This window comes from Zalophus californianus, chromosome 9 (assembly GCF_009762305.2).
Source record: "Zalophus californianus isolate mZalCal1 chromosome 9, mZalCal1.pri.v2, whole genome shotgun sequence".
NCBI classification, from domain to species: Eukaryota; Metazoa; Chordata; class Mammalia; order Carnivora; family Otariidae; genus Zalophus; species Zalophus californianus.
Genome location: NC_045603.1, coordinates 18,309,800 through 18,321,847, shown reverse-complemented (window position 1 = coordinate 18,321,847; position 12,048 = coordinate 18,309,800). Strand labels below are relative to the sequence as shown.

The 12,048-nt window shown below is 46.6% G+C and overlaps 1 protein-coding gene across 14 annotated transcripts in view; it reads left to right on the top strand.

The window, feature by feature from the left end:
• Nucleotides 1–12,048, top strand: part of STAB2 (stabilin 2) — a 147,214-nt gene that overhangs the window by 89,318 nt on the left and 45,848 nt on the right. For 13 of the 14 annotated variants that reach the window (XR_003519900.1, XR_003519902.2, XR_003519901.1 and 10 more), the window contains 6 exons: nt 685–780; nt 2,568–2,763; nt 4,137–4,232; nt 7,794–7,839; nt 8,718–8,794; nt 11,271–11,396. Coding sequence is in view for 11 of the 14 variants with exons in the window: in XM_027593936.1 (XP_027449737.1) it covers nt 685–780; nt 2,568–2,763; nt 4,137–4,232; nt 7,794–7,839; nt 8,718–8,794; nt 11,271–11,396 (637 nt within the window). In the remaining 3 variants the exon portion in view is untranslated. The remainder of the gene's footprint in view (nt 1–684; nt 781–2,567; nt 2,764–4,136; nt 4,233–7,793; nt 7,840–8,717; nt 8,795–11,270; nt 11,397–12,048) is intronic. The other variant, XM_027593934.1, reaches the window with a different exon arrangement.

The following is a 12,048-nucleotide window of genomic DNA, read 5'->3' as shown; positions in this document are numbered from 1 at the left end:
GATACACAATACAGGAAGGCATTTTTCACTTTCTACATCTTTCAGTCCTGGAAGCCAGTTGAGGACAAGAGCAAGAAATCTTATCAGAGAAGGGCAGACTCCATAACCAAAACCACATCCAATCTGGATGAGTTTCACCTGCCTGATTTCCTTTTATAGTTGAACTTACAACTCTCTCTAAGAAACAGATGGCAAACTTGGGAGAAGTAAACATGTCTTTGAATTAATTACCAATGTTTCTTGTAGCTATTTATTGCAAAAGCTACTTCCGATAATGTTCCAATCATTACAAAAAAATAGATGCTTATGCACCTCTCAAAGCACGTGAATAAGAACTTCTGATGATACCAATGCTGATTCTCTCACTAGAGTTTAATCTTGTTATTACAGGATAATTTTATCTACAATTCTTCCAAACTTGAGTTAGTTTTCTAGACAAAAGTTCTTTTTACGGAGTACCACCTTAAGGTATAATAATTTGGATTTTGCCACCTGTTCGGTTCTGGCAACCAACATTGTGTTTTTGTGTCTTCTTCCCCTACAAAGCAACTCCAAGAAGCCAACCCCCTCCCTTTCCAGAACATTTCAGTGGGAGAAACAGCAATATGTCACCCACCTACTTGCCCTTAGAGATTGGAACTTTTCCCTCACCCGAAAGCTGATATAATCATTTCTATTTCATAGGGTGAAGAGATAAGGAGATGTATCTATACCATTTATTTCATGGGCAAGCGAACCCTGTTCATTGGATGCCGGGCAAAATGTGTGAAAACCGTCATTGTGAGTATAACGACTGAATCGCCCTTCCACTTCCTGCAGCAGCGTGGGGCAGTTTTATCATATGTCACACTTTTCAGATGCCTTCACATCTATTCCTTCTGCCTCTCCTCCTCCTCATCATCATCCTCATTGTCATTGTCATCGTCATGCAAGGTAGCAGTGGTAGCAGGAAAACTCAGGACAGCAGGAAGTCAGGAAACGGGGAAAAGCTGCAATATTCAGTTGCATGGTGAGGAAACTGAAAGACTGGGAGCCTAGGAAGACTTCCTCGTTGTCACAACAGGGACGGAGACAGCCAGCTTCCTAAGGAAAGAGACGTGCACCTGCTTGTTTAGAAAACAGGACCCCAGAGCTAAGCACGTCTGCACGGCTGCTTTGGAATCTGCGGGAACATTCTTTATAACTTCCTGTCCTGCCTCTTCCCCAGAAGACTAGCCATAGCCTCTGCCTGTCCCACAGAAACAAGATGGTTTGGCCCTTAAGCTGCAGAGCTTGGGGCTGCAGAAGAGTCTGTGGGGTTTTGGGGTCTTGTTTTCCAGTATCCAGAAATGTTTTATTGGAACACAGCCATGCTCATCCATTTATTTTTTACTGAAGTATAATTAACATACGATGGTATATTCGTTTCACGTGTACAACACAGTGATTCAATAATTCTATATGTGGAACCTAAAAACAAAACAAAGGAACAAAGAAACAAACCAAAAAAACAAACAAAAAAAAAAAAACAGACTCTTAAACACAGAGAACAAACTGGTGGTTGCCAGAGGGGAGGTCGGCGGGGAGGAGGGGAGATGAGTGAAATAGGTGGTAGGGATTATGAGGTACAAACTTCCAGTTATAAAATAAGACAGAGATGAAAAGTGCGGGCTAGGGAATATAGTCAGTAATCGAGTAGTAACGTTGTATGGTGACAGATGGTGTCTGCACTTATTGTGCTGAGCACTGAGTGATGTAGACATGTGTGTGTTAGTGCCCTCAAGAATAGAGCCATCTGGGGCACCTGGGTGGCTCAGTGGGTTAAGCTTCTGCCTTCAGCCCAGGTCATGATTGGGGATCCTGGGATCCAGCTCCCTGCTCCTGGGGAGTTTGCTTCTCCCTCCCCCTGGGCTCCTCCCCGCCCATGCACTCACGCATGCGGGCGCCCCGTGCTCTCAATTTCTCTCTCTCTCTCACTCTCTCAAATAAATAAACAAATCTTTTTTTTAAAAAAAGAATAAAAGCATCAGTGATGGGGATTAAGGAGTGCACTTATCATGATGAGCAATGAATAATATATAGAATTGCTGAATCACTATATTGTATACCTGCAACTAATATATTGTATGTGAACTATACTGGAATTAAAATTAAAAATTTAATTAAAACTTTTTTAAAAAAGAAGAAGAAAAAAGGCAGGCCCAGGCCAAGTGCACAGCCTGTAGGGCTTCCCTAAACTACAAGAGACTCGCTTCTAAAATGTTCGAGGCTTTCCCTGCAAAGGCCTCTCCTGGCTTAGCAGCATGGGGATGAGTAACACACCAGGAAGGGGCCGGGGTCCCCAGTGGCATCACCTGCATTATTCTTTACTCTGTTCCTGCTGCCTCCTTTCCTGATGGTCTTCATCCTAGTCTCTCGCTTGCCTTTTTCCTTTCCCTCTTTCCTGCCTCCCCACTGCATCCTGCCCCTGGCGCCCTCCAGGCGCACAGCCCGCCCCACCAGCAGGATTTCCAGACCTCAACGGGGACAGAACCCACGGAGATGGAGGTGGGGCCTCGTCCCAGCCCAGCCTTGTCCCTCGGTTTCAGACGAGAGGATGCTGTGCGGGCTTCTTTGGTCCCCAGTGCCAGCCCTGCCCTGGGAAAGCCGGGAACGTCTGCTTCGGAAATGGGATCTGCTTGGACGGAGTGAACGGCACGGGTGTGTGTGAGTGTGGAGAGGGCTTCGCAGGCACAGCCTGTGAGACCTGCGCCGAGGGCAAGTACGGCGCCCACTGTGACCAAGGTGTGAACCCTCCTCCCTCCCCACCCAGCATGACCTCCCCACCCACTGGGGAAAGTAGGGGGGGTGGCCATCTCCGCCCTAGCTCTTGGGCCAGGCTGGAACCCCACCTCTGTTATCATGTGAATTGTGAGAATGTCTGTGTTGTGTAATTTGCATAGAACAGTGTTTTCCAAACATTTTCAATCACTAACTGGACCTGTTCCTTGACCCTCCCCAGCCAACCAGGTTTCTGTGTTTGCCTGTGCACACTGATCCTCCTCATGGTTAGCCTCTCAGGTTTGGACATTGCTTGCTGGTTTGAAATGCCCGTTTGTGCACAGTATCTGGTTTAATCCACACAGGAACATTATGTACCCATTTTACAGACGAGTATATTAAGGCAGAGCCGAATGACTTCCCTTAAGGTCACACCTGGTGGGAAACAGAACTGAGGTTTGAATGCATATCTTGCTTGGCTCCAAAGACTTGCTCTTGAATCATGCAGTCCTTTACCTGACGATTATTAATTCACCTTCCCAGTAAGCCACATGCTTTAAGCTGTTTTCACAAAAATCATCATCTGTTTGCATTTTCTGACCTTGTGCCCAAGGAGGGCACATGGGAGGAATTTCCTAATCCATGATGAGAAAACAAGACATTTTTTTTTCCTACCGTGCACTAAAAACCATAAATTGGACCTGACTATCACTGCTTTGTCATCAGCTTTCCAAGCCAGACAAAACCAATATATAATTGAATCATTACAATTGGAGCATATAATACATAGTTGCAACTGTAGAGCTGACTCTTTCTGTCATTTGGAAGCATCTTCTGCTTCCACTTGTGCGGGACTTCCTAACCTGTGATCCATAGATGACCTTCATGGAGTCTAGCGAAGTCCCAAACCTGAATGCTTTTCCCTGGGGGAAGGCATCCAAGGCTTTTAACCAGTTCTCAGAGGCCCACGGCACTGCTGCGTAACAAAGGAATCGGCTTTTCTATGTTGTTAAAGAAGGCAGTGCCATCCCGGGTTTATACAAACCTAGTGGACAGACCTTAGGGAACAAACATGCTTCCGTACCAGGGCGTCGCACACGACCCTGAGTCCTCCGCTGAGCTTAGCTGAGGACACTCTCACCCTGCTTCGGTCACCAAGCCACAGTGCTACACTGTCCCACAACTGTGGTCTCTGTCAAATCATGACCCGACTCGACTCTTCTCCTGTGCCCCCTGCCCTTCCTGTGAATCCAGCCCTCCATCGAGGACAATGGTGCTCTGGAACCAGGTGGGAGAATGAAGTGCCCTTCATGTGAAGTGCCTCTTCATAGTAAATGATAATGAGTTCCGGAACACAGGTCAGAGGGCTAACAATTTATGGGCACTTTTCCACTTAGTGTGTTCCTGTGTTCATGGGAGATGCAACCAAGGACCCTCAGGCGACGGTTCCTGCAACTGCGACCTTGGCTGGCGAGGAGTGAGATGCGACACTGGTAAGGGCAAGCCCCTCAGTCCTTATGATGTGTTCTTAGCCTCGCTTCCCAGCAGCTACATTTCTGTCTTCCTAAAATAGAAAGACACCTGTAGGGGGCACCTGGGTGGCTCAGTCTATTAAGCATCTGCCCTGGGACACCTGAGTGGCTCAGTCATTAAGCGTCTGCCTTCAGCTCAGATCATGATCCCAGGGTCCTGGGATCGAGCCCCACATCGGGCTCCCTGCTCAGTGGGAAGCGTGCTTCTCCCTCTCCTGCTCCCCCTGCTTGTGTTCCCTCTCTCGCTGTGTCTCTCTCTGTCAAATAAATAAATAAATAAAATATTTAAAGACCAAAAAAAAAAAAAGTCTGCCTTCGGCTCAGGTCATGATCTCGGGGTTCTGGGATGAAGGCCCATGTCGGGCTCCCTGCTCAGTAGGGAGTCTGTCTCTCCCTCTCCCTCTACCCCCCACCGCTTGTTGTCTCCCTCTCCCTCACTCTCATCTCTCAATAAATAAAATCGTTAAAAAGAAAAAAGAAATGACACCTTTATTACCTCCTTTGGCAATCAGAGTAGCTCCTACTTGCCACAAAAAGTTGCCACAAAATAAAGAAAAGCAGGGGCGCCTGGGTGGCTCAGTCGGTTGAGCATCCGACTCCTGATTTCGGCTCAGGTCATGATCTCAGGGTCGTGAGATCGAGCCCTTCACCACTTGGCCCTCACCAGCAGCGAGGAGTCTGCTTGAGATTCTCTTCCTCTCCCTCTCTGCCCCTCCCCCTGCTCATGCTCACTCTCTCTCTCTCTCTCCCTCAAACAAATAATAAATCTTTTAAAAAAGAAAAGAAAAGCAGAAAGAGAAAAATAAAAAATGCATTCCCACAGCAGGAACAAACTATCATTAATATTTTACGTTAGCCTTCCAACCTTTTTCTAGGTGTATGTGCCTGAGACTGCGCTCTGCATAGTGTTATAGCCTACTTTTTCACTTTACAATATGTCATGGACATATTTCCATGTGAATGAATATCGGTAAATATCATTTTTAATTTTCATATAATATTCCATTATATGACTATACCACACTCTCTAAAACCAATTTTCTATTGTCATCATAATGCTGCAATGAATGTCTCATATATACATCTTTCGCATTTGTCTAACTAATTCATTCACTAATATTTCTAGAGATAGGATTTCTGAGTCAGAGGTTGGCACTTTGGGGGAAGGGTTTGCTATTTACTGCCAAGCTGTCCTTCAGAGAATATATCCATTTAATTTCCCACTAACAGGATCTGAACAGACCCATTTCCCCCAACCCCCCCCCCCCACGGCACTGATGTTTCTTTTTTTCTTTAAGATTTATTTATTTGAGAGAGAGAGAGAGCACGCAGGGCAGAAAGGGCAGAAGGAGAGGGAGAGAAAAACTTAAGCGGACTCCCCACTAAGCACAGAGCCCAACACAGGGCTCACCCCAAGGACCCTGAGATCATGACCTGAGCCGAAACCAAGAGTCAGACTCTTAACGAACTGTACCACCCGGGCGCCCCTACACCGGTGTTTCTTAATGTGCTCCAAGGATGCCCCTCCAGGCTCACTCTTCCTGCTTTCCTTACCGGGAAGAAAGACCCAGCCTGCCCCCACCTGCTTACCCAACCTAGGAACCATAGGCTTGGCCTTCACGCCTTCCACTCCGGCTCCCCCACTCCCTCACTAGCATGTCTACCTTACTCTCACCTCCACCTCCCCTCCTGCTGCTCAGCCCTCGGCAAGAGACTTGTGATCTGTCCCTCTGCCCCCTGTCCCGCCTTTCTCAACTGCATCCTCCACATTGCTGCTGGAGAGAACTTTCCAAAACACAGATGTCCTAGCTTGGGCTGCTGTAACAAATCCTGCAGACGAGATGGCTTAGAAGCAACAGAAATTTCTCTCTCACAGTTCTGGATGCTGGAAGTCTGAGAGCAGGTGCCAGCACTGTCTGGTTCTGGTGAGAGTCCTCTTCTGGGCTGCAGACTGCCGACGTCTCGCATCCTCACACGGCAGAAGAGGCCAGGGTGCTCTCTGGGATCTCTTTTATAAAGGCACCAATCCCATTCATGAGCACTCTGCCTTTATGGCCTGACCATCTCCAAAGGCCCAGCCCCAATACCATCACACTGGAGATTAGGTTTCAGCCTATGGATTTGGGGGGGAAAGAGGACACAAACATTCAGCCTGTAACCATAGGTAAGACCGTATGTCCCACCGCCTCCCCAGGACCTGACAACCTGCTATGGTTCTTCATTGCCTCCAGGAGAAAATTCATTGCCTGCAAGAGAAACAGCTTAGCAGGGTGGAGTGCAAGGCTCTTCACCAGTCGGCCCTCCCCCAGTTTTCCAGGCTGGTCTCCGTGCACACCCTGCACAAGGAGCTTCCAGCCTAGAAGTGGAAATAAATGTTCAATAGTGTTCAAAAACTAGTGGTACGAGAGCACAGAGGAAAGAGCCTCTAGGCTAGAGTGAGGAAGAGAACCCCCCTATTTGGGGCAAACACCCGCCTCCCAAGCTCATGGTAGACATCACTGAGGCCAGACAGGGGCGTCACATCTTGCTCAAAAGAGCCCAGCCTGTCGCCATTACCTACTCACTGAAGTTGGCTCAAAGGTTTAGAGCTCATTTCAGAGAGGAGGACCTAAAAGATGATTGAGTTTCAGTCGACAGAGAACGGAGTCGATAGAGATTTCAGTCGATAGAGAATGGAGAGGGAAGGGATTTCCAGGCTTAAGGAAGAGCATACATAAAGGCACAAAATCGCATTGCATCCATTCCAGCCCGCTGGAGCCTCTCACTGTTCCCTCTGACACAAAACAGACCGCTTTGACGGTCAAGTCTCTCTTTCCGGACTTTCCATGTGACTCGGCCAGCTCTAATGAGATATTATCCCAAAGGCTCTTAACACGAGCATCTTTCCCAAAGGATACTCTTTCTTCATCTCTAATGATTTCTTTCTGGATCCTCCCCTGCTGGGAAATATCTGTTAGCTGGGCATCCAAGGGCAAGAGCCTATGCTATTCCAGGAAATTTAGGAATGAATTGAGCTAATAGATAATAGGAACCTGCTGTGTGCCTGCCTGGCCCTGTATTATTTTTGCATATGCAAAAGAAAAAAAAGTTTAATATTAGTTATAATTAGGTTTTGCTTGTTTATATCACTCCGTAATAAAATGATGAAAAACTAGAAAGAATAAGGAACATAAGAAATATAAATGAAAGTAAAAAATCAGGCCCCAGTGAGGAACATGCATCAACATCCAGACCCTGAGGGAAGAGACTGTTTTACTCTCCCTGATTTTGCTGTGTGGCACAGAGCCTGGCACACAGTGGACAACTCCATCGGTATATTTGACCTTCCAGTTTGGCTGTGAGCTTCCTGGCAGCCCATGCAAAGAAAGGATTTACGAGGTCACAGAGTTTTACATGGTTCACATGATGCATATCATTACTTCTGAGGAATTCAATCTTTTCTTACCACCAAGTACTCAAAGAAAGTTCTTGAGGTAGGTTTAGTATGAAAGGACTGACCCAGCAATTGGTTCTCTTTCTCAGAGATCACAAAAGACGACTGCAATGGGATGTGCCACACCAGTGCCAAGTGCGTACCTCGGAGCTTTCTTTGGGGGTGATGCAAAGGGGATCCTTTCCTAAGAGTGTCCACCTTGGGGTAGTCGTTTCCTGAGACCATTTCAGAAGAGTTAGGATAAAATTAAGTATGAAATGAAAATTCCCTCTGAAAAGGCCACCCTCACCTTGCCAGATGCAGCCTTTTAAACAAGCTGCCCCCTGAGTTACCTGGCCTGTTGGCAAAAATGCCAGTTGTTACCCTCAGTTCAAGCCACAGGGACTCTTTCAAAGAAGCCAAGGATAGGCAGTGCACCTGACCTTCATCCAACCTTGCTCCCGCCGCCAAGCCTTACTTGTTCAGACTTCAGCTTCATACTGCTAACTCCCAGAGGGGCTTTGTGGTTCATTAGTTAGCCCAATAACTGGGCTTAGATCTGAATTCAACTCAGCCTCTGTCCTTTTCATTGTCTGCATGACCTTGAGTCAATTACTTTATGCTTCTAAGCCTCAGTTTCTCCATCTATAAGATGGGACTAATAACATCGGCTTGTTAGGGATATTGGATATTGTGTAAGTTCTACAAAGTAACGTGCAAAGCACAGCTCCACATACATAAGTGGCTCTCTAAAGATTGGTAGCTACCCCGCCTATCCCTGGGCCGATGCCTGCATAGGCACACCTGCAGTGTTAGCTGCCCCTGGCGGGGCCGTGCTAGGAATGGCCTCTCCTTCCAACACTTGGGTAAGACCTTCGAGTGCCACATGGGAGCAGGAGCTGGGTGCTGGGGATGAAGAGGGTGGTGTTATAAGGTTTTTGTTTTTTGTGTTTTGTTTTCTTTTGTGGTTTTTGTTTTGTTTTGTTTTGTTTTTTTCTTCTTTCACAAATAGCCCTTGCCCCTTCTCATTGCAGCTGCCTTCTCAATCCGGACGGCACAGCCTCGTGCAAATGCGCAGCAGGATTCCAAGGGAATGGAACAGTGTGCACAGGCAAGCGAGGAAGGGGTCTGCTGGGGGACACAAGACTACAGCACGAGCTGTTGAGAGGTCTGTGTTCCTGCAGACCGGCTGGGCAGCCGCTACCAGCCGCTGAGGGTGAACTGGATGTAACAGGACCACTGATTGGGCCCCGGGGCAAGAAAACTACTGTTCACGGACCGGGCATGTGTTGGCTTAGGAATGGGTGGGTCGATTGCACCGGTTTTCTTCTCCCAACAGCAGTTCACGGCCTTGACCGCAATTGAAATCACCTGGAGAACTTTAAAAACACTGGACTGATTGACCCAGGGTGTGGCCCAGGCGTGGGGACTCTGGAGTGGGCCAGGGGCTTGAATCCTGGTTCTTCCTCCTCCTACCCATGTGGCTTTGGGTGGGTCTTTTACCTGTTCTGAGCCCCCTCAGCTCGCTTATGAAGTAAACAAAACTGTGTCCCCTGCCGAGTGGTTTGGGGATGAAATGACCTGTCTGTACAATGGCAGAATGAGACAGCAGTTTAAAGTAGCCCCGGCATCAGACTCTCCTGGGTTCGAGTCTAAGTTCTTATCATTTGTGCTACCTTGGGAAAGCTGCTTGACTGATCTTTGCATCATTTTTTTTTTTTTTATCTGTAAGTTGTAGGTAGTAAGAGAATCTCCCTCACTGAACTGTTGGGTAATAACCTGGATTAATCGCCGTGAGGTGCGCAGAACAGCCCTGGCACAGAGCATACTCAATAAAAGCAAGCTAATATTCTTACGGGGCCCACCACACATTTGGTGCTAGAAAAATGGAAACGCTTAGCATCATTTTTCTCTTATGCTCCTTGTCCAGGCAGGCTTCGGTCCAGATTATAGTGGAGCTGGACAATGACCCTACCAGCCTGCTTTCTAGACCATCTCACCCTGCGGATTCTCCCAGCATGGAGGCACCCTGACCCAGGCCCCAGATGTTTCCTGCAGTAGGATGTGCTCAGTATGCCAGGGAAAACAACTGGGAACAGACAATAACTATAACGTTTCTCTTGCCCTCTGTTTTTAGGAAAAACTGTAAAAGCAGAAGACACAAGTTAATAGGAGAACAGCCAACATTTCTATAACACTTTCATATACATGATCAGATGGGAGTCTCTAAACCTATAAACAAAACTCAATAGGTGGACCCCAAGGTTCATATTAACTAAGTGGCTTGTCCAAGGTCACAGCGTGGGACTCCAAGTGGATCTGGGTCTTTGATCAACTTTGAATTAATTTGAGTACATGTTGTGAGGCCGAGGTCCAAGTTCATGTTTTTGTATGTGAAGATCCAATTGTCTCAGTATCATTTGTTGAAGAGATTAATCTTTCCCCCATTGAAATGTGTTGGCATCTTTGTGGAAAACCAGTTGACCTTAGATATATGGGTTTATTTCTGGACTCTCAATTCTATTCCATGTATAGATGTCCTTTATCAGGTTAAGGAAGTTTCCTTTTATTCCTTGCCTGTTGAGTTTTTATTATTAAAGGCATGGAATTTTATCAAATGCTTTTGTTCCTTCTATTGAGATGATCATGTGGTTTTGTCTTTAATTCTATTGATATGCAATAGTACATTAATTGATTTTTAAACGTTAAACCACCTTGCAGGGATGCCTGGGTGGCTCAGTCGGTTAAGCTCTACCTTCGGCTCGGGTCATGATCCCAGGGTCCTGGGATCGAGTCCAGCACTGGGCTCCTTGCTCTGTGGGAGCCTGCTTCTCCCTCTGCCTCTGCGTCTCCCCCCCACCACACTGCTCATTCTCTCTCTCTCAAATAAATAAATAAAATATTTTTTAAAATAAATAAATAAACCACCTTGCATTCCTCAAAATTCCCACTTGGTGATGGCATGTAATTCTTTTTATATATTGCCGAATTTGATTTACAAGTATTTTCTTGAGGGTGCTTGTGTTTATATTTGCAGAGGATATTGGTCTGTAATTTTCCTGTGCTGGCTCTGTCTGGCTTTGGTAGCAGGGTGATACTGACCTCATACAACGAATTGGGAAGTTTTCTCCCCTCTTCCAGTTTTTGGAAGAGTTTGTGAAAATTTGCTATTTATCCTTCTTTAAATGTTTGGTAGAATTCACCGGGGACGACCTCTGGTACTTTGCGTTCTTTTGAACTATTCATATTGAATCCAGTGCCTGACATTTTGAGGTATCTTCCATTTCTCACTCAAGTAAAAATGCGTCACTGGTTTTTTTTTGTTTGTTTTGTTTTTTAAAGGTTTTATTTATTTATTTGACAGAGAGATAACGAGAGAGGGAACACAAGCAGGGGGAGTGGGAGAGGGAGAAGCAGGCTTCCCGCAGAGTGGGGAGCCCGATGTGGGGCTCGATCCCAGGACCCTGGGATCATGACCCGAGCTGAAGGCAGACACTTAATGACTGAGCCACCCGGGCGCCTCTCGTCACTGGTTTTCTTCCCCCTCTCCCTCCTGCTCTGCGTGGCGTCCCTCCTCTCTCCTACAGCCATCAATGCCTGTGAGACCAGCAATGGGGGTTGCTCTGCCAGGGCTGACTGCAGGAGAACCACCCCCGGGAGCCGGCGGTGTGTGTGCCAGGCAGGCCACACGGGCGATGGCATCGTGTGCCTCGGTAGGTACTGTCTGTCTCGGTAGGTCCCTCACTGTCCAGTGGCCACGGTTCAAGAATCAGAGTCCTGGCCAGTGGTCCTGTTATCAGGACCTGCCACTGCTGGAGCCATCTTTAAGTGTATCTGGGCAGGAAGGCATCAGGGTGGGAAAATGTGATTGCAGCGGGATGAAGGTGTGTGATGGCGAAAAATCACCTGGGAAGGAGAAAAGGGAGAGACTTGTTCCAGTTAAACATTATAGTGGTGACTGAATTTTTTAACACTTAATTTTTTTTTTGCACAATAGCACATTCTCCCTGTAAGAAAATTAGAGAATGCATATATGCTGGGAGAGAATATTCTGGAAATAACCACCCTTCCTATTGTCCTATCGCTCCAGTTTGCTATGTAGATACATACTTCTTTGAATGAAAATTCTGTTATGATACATAATATTTACTATGCCTAGCCATATGGAAGAACAACTCTCTCTGAAAATAAGTGTACCTCCAAATCATTATCTTTATGGCTACACACTGTTCTACTCTATAAAGGTGTGTCGTAGTAGTTGTCTGACTTCTAGCATTTTAGTTGTAAAACAAAAAAAATATTCGCACAGAAGCACTGCAAGAATAGTGCAAAAGCGGGCCCACTTGCTTCTTACCTGGATTCACT